General features: G+C 41.1%; 1 protein-coding gene across 3 annotated transcripts in view; it reads left to right on the plus strand.

Moving 5' to 3' along the window:
- Positions 1-5,775: 5,775 nt before the first annotated feature.
- Positions 5,776-13,142, plus strand: part of CACUL1 (CDK2 associated cullin domain 1) — a 63,662-nt gene continuing 56,295 nt past the window's right edge. For all 3 annotated transcript variants that reach the window (XR_005016828.1, XM_036828773.1, XM_036828774.1), the window contains exon 1: positions 5,776-6,397. Coding sequence is in view for 2 of the 3 variants with exons in the window: in XM_036828773.1 (XP_036684668.1) it covers positions 6,031-6,397 (367 nt within the window). In the remaining variant the exon portion in view is untranslated. The remainder of the gene's footprint in view (positions 6,398-13,142) is intronic.

Genomic DNA, 13,142 nt, shown 5'->3' on the forward strand with positions numbered 1-13,142 from the left:
TTGCCTTTAGACTTCCAATTGCCTTATGCATTCACAAGTCATTTCTTTGTCAAATGCTGTATTGTAATCTCCTAGGGAGATTATAAAAAAAGTATTCATTCTTCTTTATCCTAATATAGTTTATCTATCTCCATCGAAGTTGTGTTTTAAATTTTTCTGTGCTAATGCCTTCATGAAATTAATAGTAAATGTAAAATGAAATAGAAATTAAAATAATTAAAATTAAAACATCATCTATAGGTATGTTGTCTACCACAGCTTGTCTGATTCAATGAGTTCAGACTTGACTACTTAGAAGAAGCATGTATGGTCTGTGGATTTTTTCATATAATTTTTCATCTCTTCTTTCCTCTTCCTGCTCACCTCTGAGCAATTTCATTTCTTTCTAACAATGCAAGAATTAGGATGAAAAGATGTAAAAATGGCAATAATAAGTTTGCTTTCTCTTAGGAAAAATGTATCTCTCATCATACAGATGATGTTTTAAGAGCTGACTAAAGAAAAAAGGACTATTGATATAAAATAAGATTTCAAGTAGATTTAAGGTAGTCGTGCATTTATTCATTCAAAAATGTTGAACAACTGTAATGACATATTCTGTGGGAAAGGCGACATAAAGGTATTTAAAGCCATAATAAACAAAGACTAATTCTTAGTGACAAAATCTCTGTGCCACGACCTCCACCCCCATTTTAACTATTTTAGATAATTAGCTACATATTTATTTTGTAATTGTCTTTCTTGATTCTAATCAGAACATACACAATTTTGCATACATATATTTATTAGGGAGATATTTGTGAGGGGGAGGGAGTCGAGTGGTTGGGATGAGGTAATGTAATGGATAGGCTTTGGGGCTTAGGTACTTGGGCCTATAATGGGCATTGCACCCATTTCAACCTCCCTACTTGACCCCAGATTTTATTCTTGCATCCCACTCTGAGTACCAGGAGTGGGCCTCATTTTCCAGGAATAAATCCATACCCTTTCCAGTAAATGGCTTTGGAATTCAGGCGTAAATGCCATGTAGATTGGTTCAGGAGTGAGTCAATGAGACATTGGAAAAGAAGTATGCTGAGGACTTCTGTGAAAGAACTTGCTTGCTCACAATAGATGTCTACCAGAAGTCACGGGTCCTCTTCTTCTGGACATTGTTGTCCAAATATATGAGGTCTGGGGCTGTGGCAGCCATTTTGTTGGCAGCCTAAGGATGAAGCTTGCAAAAGAGGAGATCAGGTCAAATAACAAGGCAGAGAACAGAGCTGGAGACCTGACTGAACCACGCCTCACCTTTGCCCTTCCTAGACCCTGTCAGTATGTTAGCCAATGAATAGCCTTGACTTTTAAGCAATATTTTAGTTGAGATTTCTGTTTCTGGAAGCCAAAATAAATATTTTAATGTACAGAATCCCAATTTATAAATTCTTTTTTTTTTTTTTTAATTTTATTTATTTATTTATTTATGGCTGTGTTGGGTCTTCGTTTCTGTGCGAGGGCTTTCTCTAGTTGTGGCAAGCGGGGACCACTCTTCATCGCGGTGCGCGGGCCTCTCACTATCGCGGCCTCTCTTGTTGCGGAGCACAGGCTCCAGACGCGCAAGCTCAGTAATTGTGGCTCACGGGCCCAGCTGCTCCGTGGGATGTGGGATCTTCCCAGACCAGGGCTCGAACCCGTGTCCCCTGCATTGGCAGGCAGAGTCTCAACCACTGCGCCACCAGGGAAGCCCAATTTATACATTCTTAATATTGTTTTTATTTTTTAAACTTTAAGGTTAAGAATGTTTTTCTGATTATAAAAATAATATGTGCTCACTGTAGAGAATATAGAAAAGATCGAAAGATACGAAGAGGATACAAACCATCTATAAGCCTATTAGCCCTAGATAATTGCTATTGATGTTTTGAATTAGTCTTCTCTTTACATAAACAAACTTACATATATATGTATTCTGCTAAATATAGATTTTTTTATAATGGTGTGTTTAACCAATTACAGTTTAAATAAATGTCTTATATAGATTATTTTGGCAGTATACATGTAAAGGGTTCAGTGTTCACCAGTATGCTGGGTAAAACCCCCTGGAGTAGGGCCTTACTAGATGGAAGTTATATTGCTGTGATAGTACCAATCCCTTCAGTTTTAAATGTCTTCTAGTTTCCATCATGATTTTCTGACCCAGATGTTGACTGGAAGACTAGAAATACTAGCTGTCTGTTGGTTATTGATTTCTAACTTAACTACACAGTGGGCAGAGAATGTGGTTGCTATGATACCAGTCCTTAGACATGTTGAGAAACTTGCTTTATGACCCAGTATGTTCAATTTTTGTAATGTTTCACATATTCTTGAAAGGAAAGTATATTTTGCAGTTGTTGAGTACTCATTAAATCAAGCTTGGTAATTGTGTTGTTCAAATCCTCTAGTCCCTTAAAGATTTTCTGGTCCCTTTGATCTGTGTGTTAGTTTCCTGTGGCTGCTGTTAACAAATTAGCACAAATGGGTGGGTTTAAACAACAGAAAGGTATTCTCTCCCAGTTCCAGAAGCTAGAAGTCTGAAATCAAGGCACTGGCAGGGCTGCCTTCCCTCTGAAGGCTCTAGGGGAGAATTCATTCTTTGCCTCCTCTGGCTTTGGGTGGCTGTAAGCATGTGGTGTGAGTGTAGCTGCATCACTCCAACCTCTGCCTCTGTGGTCACACTGCCTTCTTCTCTTCTGTTTCTGTCTCAGATCTCCTCCTCCTTTCTCTAAAGAGGACACTTGTCATTGGTTTTATGTTCCGCCTGGATAATCCAGGAAGCTACCCTCATTGCAAGATCTTTAATTACATCTACAAAGACCTTATTTTCAAATAAAGTAACACATAGGTTCCAGGGATTAAGACACTGGAGATATCTTTTTTGGGAGCTACTATTCAACCCACTGCAATCTGATACAGAGATATGTAAAAATCACCTACTCTGATGATAGATTTCTCTTTCTTCTTCTACTTCCGTCAACTTTTGCTTCATATATTTTGTGACCATATTATTAGAGACACATTTATGACTCTCATATCTTGTGTATTGAGTGTTATCTAGTCACACCCACCCACCCACCTCAGAAGTCTATTGATGACAAACTGTCAGCAGTTGTTTGTCCGAAAAAGACTATAATTTGTCTTTCCTCTTACATTCTTTACTTGCAGGGCATAGACTTCTAAGGTTACCTTTTTTTCCTCCTCAGCATTTCACTCAGGTGTCTTTTACTTGAAAAAAATTTATTTACATATTCCTAAAATGTCCCAGGGCCAGAAAATTAGTACGGTTCCAGGCCCAGAGAATCAAAACCGTGTGCTGATTCAGAAAATATATGCCATTAATTAATATGAGGGAGCGTTGTCTGAAATTAAATCATTCTAAGTGATTGGTCAAAACATTTCATTTAGTGCAGAATATATTGGGAAAAAAATGTGTAGAGAAGATGAAACAAATGTGGACACTGAAGTATATCAGAGACAATTTCTCAGTGACTGAAGTGATTCTTCACTTCACACTAATTGCATATCTGTGGAAATAAAGATTCATTATTCTCATATAATATACTGCTATTGCAGAGGAATCAAATAAATTATAATAGAGTTACATAATCTTTCTTCCTTGCCCCTCAAGACTCTCATACATAATCTCAAATTTGTAGTTAGATTTGTGAAACAGCATACGGAGACAGGCATTTTTTTTTTTTTAAACATCTTTATTGGAGTATAATTGCTTTACAATGGTGTGTTAGTTTCTGCTTTATAACAAAGTGAATCAGTTATACATATACATATGTTCCCATATCTCTTCCCTCTTGCATCTCCCTCCCTCCCACCCTCCCTATCCCACCCCTCTAGGTGGTCACAAAGCACCGAGCTGATCTCCCTGTGCTATGCGGCTGCTTCCCACTAGCTATCTATTTTACATTTGGTAGTGTATATATGTCCATAACACTCTCTCACCCTGTCACATCTCACCCCTCCCCCTCCCCATATCCTCAAGTCCATTCTCTAGTAGGTCTGTGTCTTTATTCCCATCTTGCCACTAGGTTCTTCATGACCTTTTTTTTTCCCCTTAGATTCCATATATATGTGTTAGCATACTGTATTTGTTTTTCTCTTTCTGACTTACTTCACTCTGTATGACAGACTCTAACTCCATCCACCTCATTACAAATACCTCCATTTCATTTCTTTTTATGGCTGAGTAATATTCCATTGTATATATGTGCCACATCTTCTTTATCCATTCATCCGATGATGGACACTTAGGTTGCTTCCATGTCCTGGCTATTGTAAATAGAGCTGCAATGAACATTTGGTACATGACTCTTTTTGAATTATGGTTTTCTCAGGGTATATGCCCAGTAGTGGGATTGCTGGGTCGTATGGTAGTTCTATTTGTAGTTTTTTAAGGAACCTCCATACTGTTCTCCATAGTGGCTGTATCAATTTACATTCCCACCAACAGTGCAAGAGTGTTTCCTTTTCTCCACACCCTCTCCAGCATTTATTGTTTCTAGATTTTTTGATGATGGCCATTCTGACCGGTGTGAGATGATACCTCAATGTAGTTTTGATTTGCATTTCTCTAATGATTAATGATGTTGAGCATTCTTTCATGTGTCTGTTGGCCATCTGTGTATCTTCTTTGGAGAAATGTCTGTTTAGGTCTTCTGCCCATTTTTGGATTGGGTTGTTTGTTTTTTTGTTATTGAGCTGCATGAGCTGCTTGTAAATCTTGGAGATTAATCCTTTGTCAGTTGCTTCATTTGCAAATATTTTCTCCCATTCTGAGGGTTGTCTTTTGGTCTGGTTTATGGTTTCCTTTGCTGTGCAAAAGCTTTTAAGTTTCATTAGGTCCCATTTGTTTATTTGTGTTTTTATTTCCATTTATCTAGGGGCTGGGTCAAAAAGGATCTTGCTGTGATTTATGTCATAGAGTGTTCTGCCTATGTTTTCCTCTAAGAGTTTGATAGTGTCTGGCCTTACACTTAGGTCTTTAATCCATTTTGAGTTTATTTTTGTGTATGGTGTCAGGGAGTGTTCTAATTTCATACTTTTACATGTAGCAGACAGGCATTTTTAAGTTTAAAATTTCTGGCCTCAGTGTCCAGAGGAGTTAAGGAACTTTTAAAAAGTTCTTGAATAGCTCAAACACATTTATTTTTTAAGCCACTCTGCTGTCTCGGTTGTTTTCCTCGATTTTGAGGGTTTGGGTCGTGTGGGCTGAGGCTCAAGAGCAATCCTGCCAAGGGCCGCCCTGGGCAGTCCCACCCGTTTATAATGTGCGACGCGGAGCTTCTACTGGCCCCCTAGCTCCGTGGTCAAGCAAAAGCTGGGGCTGCAAGGCCCTCTGCAGTGCGAAACCCTGTAAATCGGGCGAGCGGAAGAAAAACACCGCCGAGACGGGGAGCCTGGAGCACACCAACCGAGGGCCAGGCTTTGAGCGCTTCTTCATTCCCCGGCTCATCTCCCCGTAGTCCTGGTAACCAACTCTGAATGCGCGTGCGCAGCCAAACTCCCTTATCACGTGAGGCCGTGCCGGGGGCGGAGCCGACGAATGCTCCTCAGGACTAGTTGCCCAGTTCCTCTCTGCATGGGACCAGCCGAGGCGGGGCGAACCTCCACTGTACTGCGTTGGGGTGGCTCACAGCTCCCGCCCCTTTTCGCTTAGCTTTCTCGCGGCTGGTTCCTCGCACCACGTGCCCTCCTGGCCGCTCCCCCAGCTGCCCTTTCCAACTGCCTGTTGGAAGCTGCTGTAAAATGTCGTGAGGGGCGCTGCTGCTTTACGGCTGCCTCTCCCAGACTGGAGCCCGGGAGCGCCCACCGCCGTCAGCCCTGTCTCTACAAGTCGGCCCGGCGGAGATTGAGAGATCCGCCGCGCCGCTGCCCTCTCCGCCGCGCCCGTTCCGGCCCTCGGCGATGTGAGCTCGAGGAGGCTGCGGTGCCCCCCGGCCCGGGGTTGAGACGGGCGGCAGGTGCCTGTGAGGCGGGCGGGTGCTGGGGGCCTGCAGGATGGAGGAAAGCATGGAAGAGGAGGAGGGGAGCAGCTACGAGGCGATGATGGACGACCAGAACCACAACAACTGGGAGGCCGCCGTGGACGGCTTCCGGCAGCCCCCCCCACCCCCTCCGCCCCCCTCTTCGATCCCAGCCCCTGCCCGAGAGCCTCCGGGGGGTCAGCTGCTGGCGATGCCTGCGGTCTCCGTGGACAGGAAGGGCCCCAAGGAGGGGCTCCCGATGGGGCCGCCGCCACCGCCGGAGCCGAATGGGGTGATCATGATGTTGAAGAGCTGCGACGCGGCTGCCGCCGTGGCCAAGGCGGCCCCCGCCGCCACCCCCACCTCCAGCATCAACATCAACACCTCCACCTCCAAGTTCTGTGAGTGCAGCCTTTCGTCAGAAGCCTTGGCTTTTCTCCTCCCCACCCGGACGCCGAATCCTTCCCTCTCGGCCGTCCCGCTTCCTTTGTTTCAGGCCTGGGTCTCTCCTCCCCTCCCCGCCTCCCTCCCCCCCCGCGTTCGGTGTCCGCGGCTGGCGCCGGAGCGGCCCTGGCTTCTTGTATTACCTGGCCTGAAAGAGCAGCCTGGTTACGCACACAGCCCCAAGTTCGCCTACAAACGCGATTCGTATCACGACTGGCTATCTCTCAGCATCAGGAAGCTCTTTTCTTCTCCGTTCCCCCTTAAGTTTCACCCTCAAACGTGAAGGGAAAATAAGGCTGTCCGAGTTTCGTTAGGGAGAGGCCTTCAGTGTTTTTTTTTTGCAACCAGGGGAAAAAGAAATCTGGCCACTTGTGTTTCTGTGCTTTTAGCCAGTCTGCGTTAAACAAGTCAGGAATTAGAAAGTTGACCTATATCTACACTTCGTTCTTTCCCTTCTCCAGTGCACGCCTTCTGCATCCCGGTAGGGAAATGTATGAGTTGCTTCTTGAGTAACAGCAGCGCAGTGGGAGCTGCGACATCCGTTTTGAAGCTAATAATGTATAAAATTACTTTTTCAAAGCCGACACTCATAAGAATAAGCCATTCGGTATGTGTCCAATTCTAAGATTCTGTTCAATGTTGAACTTTTATGTTAGTGATCTGCCTTAACGCTCAACTGCAGGCAGAAAGATTTAAGACCCAAATCTGTTTTGTAACCGAAACTATCTCCAACCAAGGATGTATGCTTCCACAGCTAGGAAGAAAAGTGCGTTTGCTTTAAGTGGTGTTTTTGGGGGCTGGTGATGGTGGAAATTGACCGTCACAGCCAGAGTTTTCTCTCCTATTAATAACTGCAAGTTTTGAATGGCATCTGGTAAAGCAACTGGAGATTTCATTTCTAGTTGCTAATTTTATCAAGCTGTACCAGTAATTGTGCAATTAGCTGTGCAGAGAAAATATCTGCCTTGGTTCAGATGTATAGTCATAGCTTTACACAATTTTTTTTTTTTGGAACAAGCACATATTTGCCTTCAAGATACTGCTTTAGTCAGAGACGTTCATATGTAGGTATGGTTGGTAAGATTTGTCTCCGATTTTTTCCGTATTATGTGTGAAAATAATGTTTATATTGTATAGTTTGTGTGTTGAAGTCTATGTAGTGAAACCAGACCTGGGACACAGTGGCAGGGTGACTTATCTAAATGCTGAAGGAAGCTTGCTTTAGTGTTTCAACCAAGTTCATTTTAAGAGTTCAAAAAACAGCATACAGCTAAGAGCAAAAATTAGTAAAATTAGGAACAAAAGAAAGATTTGCCAAACTAAAAGATTGTTTTTTGAAATTAATAAGCTAAACGGACCTCCGATTTTTAAAATGCAAATACAATAAGTGATAAATGGGAAAAAGGTACAAACATGAGGTGTTTAAAAGAAGAGTTTTATGAATTGCTATGGGTTTATAAATTTGAAAGCCTAGAAGAAATGTGTAAATTCTTAGAAAACTACAAACTATGAAAGTTGGTAACAGAAGAAGTAGATAACTTGAGCTGACTAATAAATATTTTTTTAAATTTATTTTATTTTATTTATTTTTATTTTTGGCTGCGTTGGGTCTTTGTTGCTGCGTGTGGGCTTTTCTCTATTTGCGGCGAGCGGGGGCTACTCTTCGATGCGGTGCGTGGGCTTCTCATTGCGGTGGATTCTCGTTGCGGAGCTCAGTCTCTAGGCGTGCGGGCTTCAGTACTTGTGGCACACGGGCTCAGTAGTTGTGCCTCGCGGGCTCTAGAGCTCAGGCTCAGTTGTTGTGGCGCATGGGCTTAGTTGCTCCGCGGCATGTGGGATCTTCGCGGACCAGGGTTCGAACCTGTGTCCCCTGCATTGGCAGGCGGATTCTTAGCCACTGCACCACCAGGGAAGCCCGAGCTGACTAATAAATATTTAAAAACTGAAATAGTAAAACGTCCCCTTTCAAAAACTCTGGATGAAGATAATCTTATAATTGAGGTGCAATGAGCTTTTAAATAACAATTCCTTTGTAAAAGTTGTTCTGGGAAATAGGAAAAAGAGAGAGAGAGAGATGCCAAGCTCATTTTATGAAGTTAGTGAAATCTTGATTCCAAAACTAGGTAAAGTTAATATGAGAAAGTTATACATCTGTTTTCCGTTATTAGCATAAGTGTAAAAATCCTACACAAAATACTAGCTCTTCAAACCCAACAATGTGTTAAAAGAATCTTGATCCGTAGAGTTTGTTTTAGGAATGTAAGTGTGGTCCAACATCTATTTATCTGTTAATGTAATTTATCTTATTAATAGACTAAAGGAAAGTATGTGGGTTCATCATTCTCTCTACTTTTGTATGTGTACTTGAAAATTCCCGTATTAAAAAGTTAAAAAAAAATAGACTAAAGGAGAGAAGTCATCATTATTTCGATACCATAAAATTATTTGATAAGATCCAGCACCCATATATGATAAAAACTCTTGGCAAGCTTGGAGCGCAGGATAACTAAATGATGGTCATTACCAAAAACCTACAGCAAATAATAATACTTAACAGAGAAATTTTAGATACATTTACTTTAAGATCAGTAACAAGGGACTTCCCTGGTGGTCCAGTGGTTAAGACTCAGCGCTTCCACTGCAGTGGGCACGGGTTCAAACCCTGGTTGGGGAACTAATTCTGCATGTGGCACAGCAAAAAAAATAAATAAAAAGATCAGTAACAAGATAAGGATGCCCTCTGTCATTGTTACTGTTTAACATGGTAAGAAAGGTCCTGACGAACACTACAGGGGGAAAAATTAAAAGTATAAGGATAAGAAGGGAAGCAATAAAACTCATTATTTGCAGATAATATCACTTATCTAGAAGAACCATTAGAACCAAGAGAAGCTATTAGAACTAGTAAGAGTTTAGCAGGGTTACTGGACTTAAGATCACCCTACAAAAGTTAGCAGCATTTACTACACTAGCAATAACCAATTAGTAAAGGTAATCAAAAGTAAATATTGTAGGGCTTCCCTGGTGGCACAGTGGTTAAGAATCCGCCTGCCAATTCAGGGGACACTGGTTCGAGCCCTGGTCTGGGGAGATCCCACATGCTGTGGAGCAACTAAGCCCATGCACCACAACTACTGAGCCTGTGCTCTAGAGCCCGCGAGCCACAACTACTGAGCCCACGTGCTGCAACTACTGAAGCCCGCACACCTAGAGCCTGTGCTCCACAACAAGAGAAGCCACCGCAATGAGAAGCCCACGCACCGCAAGGAAGAGTAGCCCCCGCTCACTGCAACTAGAGAAAGCCTGCGCGCTGCAACAAAGACCCAACACAGCCAAAAATAAATAAATAAAATAAATAAATTTTTTTTTAAAAGTAAATATTGTATACAATAATATCAAGAAAACTATAGTCTCTAGGAATTACCCTAAGTACATAAGATCTTTAAGGAGAGAACTTTAATAAGGAGCTAGAAGAGGACCTAAATAAATGGGAAAACTTTCCATGCTCTTGGGATTAGATTACTTATTGTTGTAAGGAAGTCACTTTTCTCCATTTTAATCTATAAATTTGATTAAACTGCCATCAAAATTCCAGTTGGTTTGTCTGACAAACTCAATAACCTGATCTAAAATTTATATGGCAGGTGGGATAAAGTCTGTAAATAGCTAAATCAGTCTTAAAGATTTGCTTTCGTGGGGGCTTGCCTTACCAGAGGTTAAGATACTGTTTTAAAACTATAGTAATAAAAACTAGTGTAAGTGCAAGAACATAAAAAATACACTGGGGGAACAAATTGGAGAGCAGAGACTTACTTATATGTTCAGGAAGTTAAGATAAAGGTAGTATCATAAATCATCAGAGAAAGGAGTCATGTTGCTAGGAAGAGTGGCTCACTTTATGGAGAAAAACCTAACACCACAGATGGGATGAACTATGGATAATTAAAGATCTAAATGTGAAAGGAAAAGTTATAAAATTAATAGAAGACAATGTTGAAGAAGCTCTCTCCCTAGGGAAAGCTTTATCTCCTAAAACTTATAAAGGTGAAAAAGTAATGAGTTTGATTATATAAAAATTAAAGGTTTTCATTCAGTGACAGACAGATGATAGAATTAGGGAAGATATTTGCAGTGCCCAAAATTGCCAAGGGATTTAGCCTTGAATTTATTCAGCTTTTGTTTGTCCCCAAAAGCATTTTACCTTCATTTTCTAAGGATATTTTTGCTGGATATAGAATTCTAGATTGATAATCTTGTTTTGTTTTTGTTTTTCCTTTCAATACTTTAAAGATGTCTTTCCGTTGTCTTCTGGCCTGCATTATTTATTTTAATAAATGTCTGAATATTCTTATCTTTGTTCCTCTCTAGTAATGTGTCCTTTTTTTCTGGCTGCTTTTAAGATTTTCACTTTATCTTTCACTAAATCAAATTTAATTTGATTGTGATATTCCTTGTGGTAGAGTTTTCTTTAGGTTTATTCTTGTTAGTGTTCTTTGAGCTTCTTGGATCTGTGGGGTTCTAGAATTTGTCAAATCTGGAACATTATCATTCATTTTATATTTTTTCAGAATTACTGCCCATGCCCCTCAGTTGCATATATGTTACGCCACTTGTTATTGTACACTAAATCACTGAGGCTCTGTTCATTATCTTTTTCAGCTTTTTCACCCCCCTCTGCTTCAGTTCAGATAGTTTCTATCGCTGTGTTGTCTCTGGTGTCTAATCTGTTGTTAATTCACTCTTAATCAGCAAGAGTTCCAACTGTTTTTAACATAGACTGTCATTGAGTCCGGGTTTCAGTCAGTTAACTGAGCAAATTGTTATAACCATATCTAGTTTCTTGAGATACTGCAGTGAATAAAGAATCTTCAGTAAGTGTATTCCTTTTGATAACTTAAGTCTTACCTAAAGTTATGTTTCAGTCTTTAGAATTCTTAAAGTCTTCCGAAAGTCCACAGTGGTGTACCTCAGAGATATTATGGGTTCTGTTCTAGACCACCGCAGTAAAGTGAATATCACAATAAAGTGAATCACACAAATTTTTTCATTTCCCAGTGCGTATAAAAGTTATGTTTACAGTATAGTGTAGTCTGTTAAGTGTGCAATAGCATTATGCCTAAAAAAAAAATTGAACATATCTCAATTGAAAAATACTTTATTGCTAAAAAATGCTAAATATCATCTGAGCCTTTAGCAAATCATTATCTTTTCGCTGGCAGAGGGTTTGAAATATTGCGAGAATTACCAAAATGTGACAGAGATGCAAAGTGAGCAAATGCTGTTGGAAAAATGGCACCGATAGACTTGCTAGACTCAGAGTTGCCACAAAACTTCAATTTGTAAAAAGCGCAGTATCTGCAAAGTACAATAAAACGAGGTATGCCTGTAGTTCTTTTGGAATGAAGGCTGGCTCCTGTTTGTTTAGATTTGGTGCTTCTCCCCCTGGGAAATTTGATTTATAATAGTTGGAGGTTTAGAGGCGGTGAGAGCTGCTTGGAGGTAAGGCATGAGGAGAATCTGCATTCCCTTGCAAGGCTGCAGGTAATATTACAGCAGGGGAGCAGGGGCTTCAGTCAAGGAAAGATTAGCCTCATATTGGGTGGGAAGGGTGCTTCTCAGGTATGGAAGGCTCAGTGAGTTTTGTGAGGTCAGATTTCTCAGATTGATCAAACTCCACCAAACTGACCCCATTTCAGGCCTCAGGGTCTTATCATTTCACAATCAGTGCCCAAACTTTTACTTAAGAGATCTGTCTAGGCTTTGAATTATTTTTATATGGTAATTCTGTAACTTGCAGAATCACTGTTTGATTTTTGGCTATATCAACCCTGTGCCTGTAAGAATTAAGAGGTTCTTTTATGCATTCATGGATGCTCTTTGGTCCTTTGTTTATTGAGTTAATCATTTTCTTAAAGCTTTCACCTGTCCTCAGAATCAGCCCACTCCACAGTCCTTGTCTTTCTTGTTTCCATCATAATGCACTTAGCAGTCTGCCATGTTGTTTTCTTCGAGAAGAACTTTATTCCAGGTATCTACAGGTGATAAGTAATTCTTTGCTGCTACACGCCATGTGCTATTAGTATTATGTTATCTAATGGTGGCAACGTCATCATTGCCTTTAAATCCAACTAGGTTGGAAAACCAAAGCCAGGTTCCTAGCTTTCAAGAGTCTGTGTCCTGTAACTACTCTGGTACCAAATACTTTATCAGTCACAGTTCAGCGCAAGAAAACACTCTAATCTAAAGCAACAGGAGATTTAATAGCAGAAATTGGGTCCATTGTAAATTGTTGGAAAGGTCAGAGGTATGAAGTCAGCGAGGCTGCCCGACTAAAGCTGCATTCCAGAGGGCAGGCTGCTGCTGCCACTACCGCCGTTCTTACATCGTCACACTTGCCTCCCTCATCCTTGAAGTTGGTGACCAGACACTGGAACTTGGAGTTCGGCTGCCACGAATTCTGACGTCTCTAACCTTACTTGCCAGAACCACCAGCAGCAGTAATCTGTCCTTTGCTTCCCTTTGGCCTTCCAAATCGCATTCAAATGTATGTCATTGATGGAATGTAATTTGGGAAGTGTAATTATTTAGTTTAGTTTTTCATTGCACATTAGTCAGCTTGATAATTACCCCCAAATTTCAGGAGCTTATGGACCAACAAAGGCTTATTTCTTGCTCATGTTATGTTAGTGGCTGACAGTTGGT

The sequence above is a fragment of the Balaenoptera musculus genome, chromosome 16 (genome assembly GCF_009873245.2).
Source record: "Balaenoptera musculus isolate JJ_BM4_2016_0621 chromosome 16, mBalMus1.pri.v3, whole genome shotgun sequence".
Lineage (NCBI taxonomy): Eukaryota > Metazoa > Chordata > Mammalia > Artiodactyla > Balaenopteridae > Balaenoptera > Balaenoptera musculus.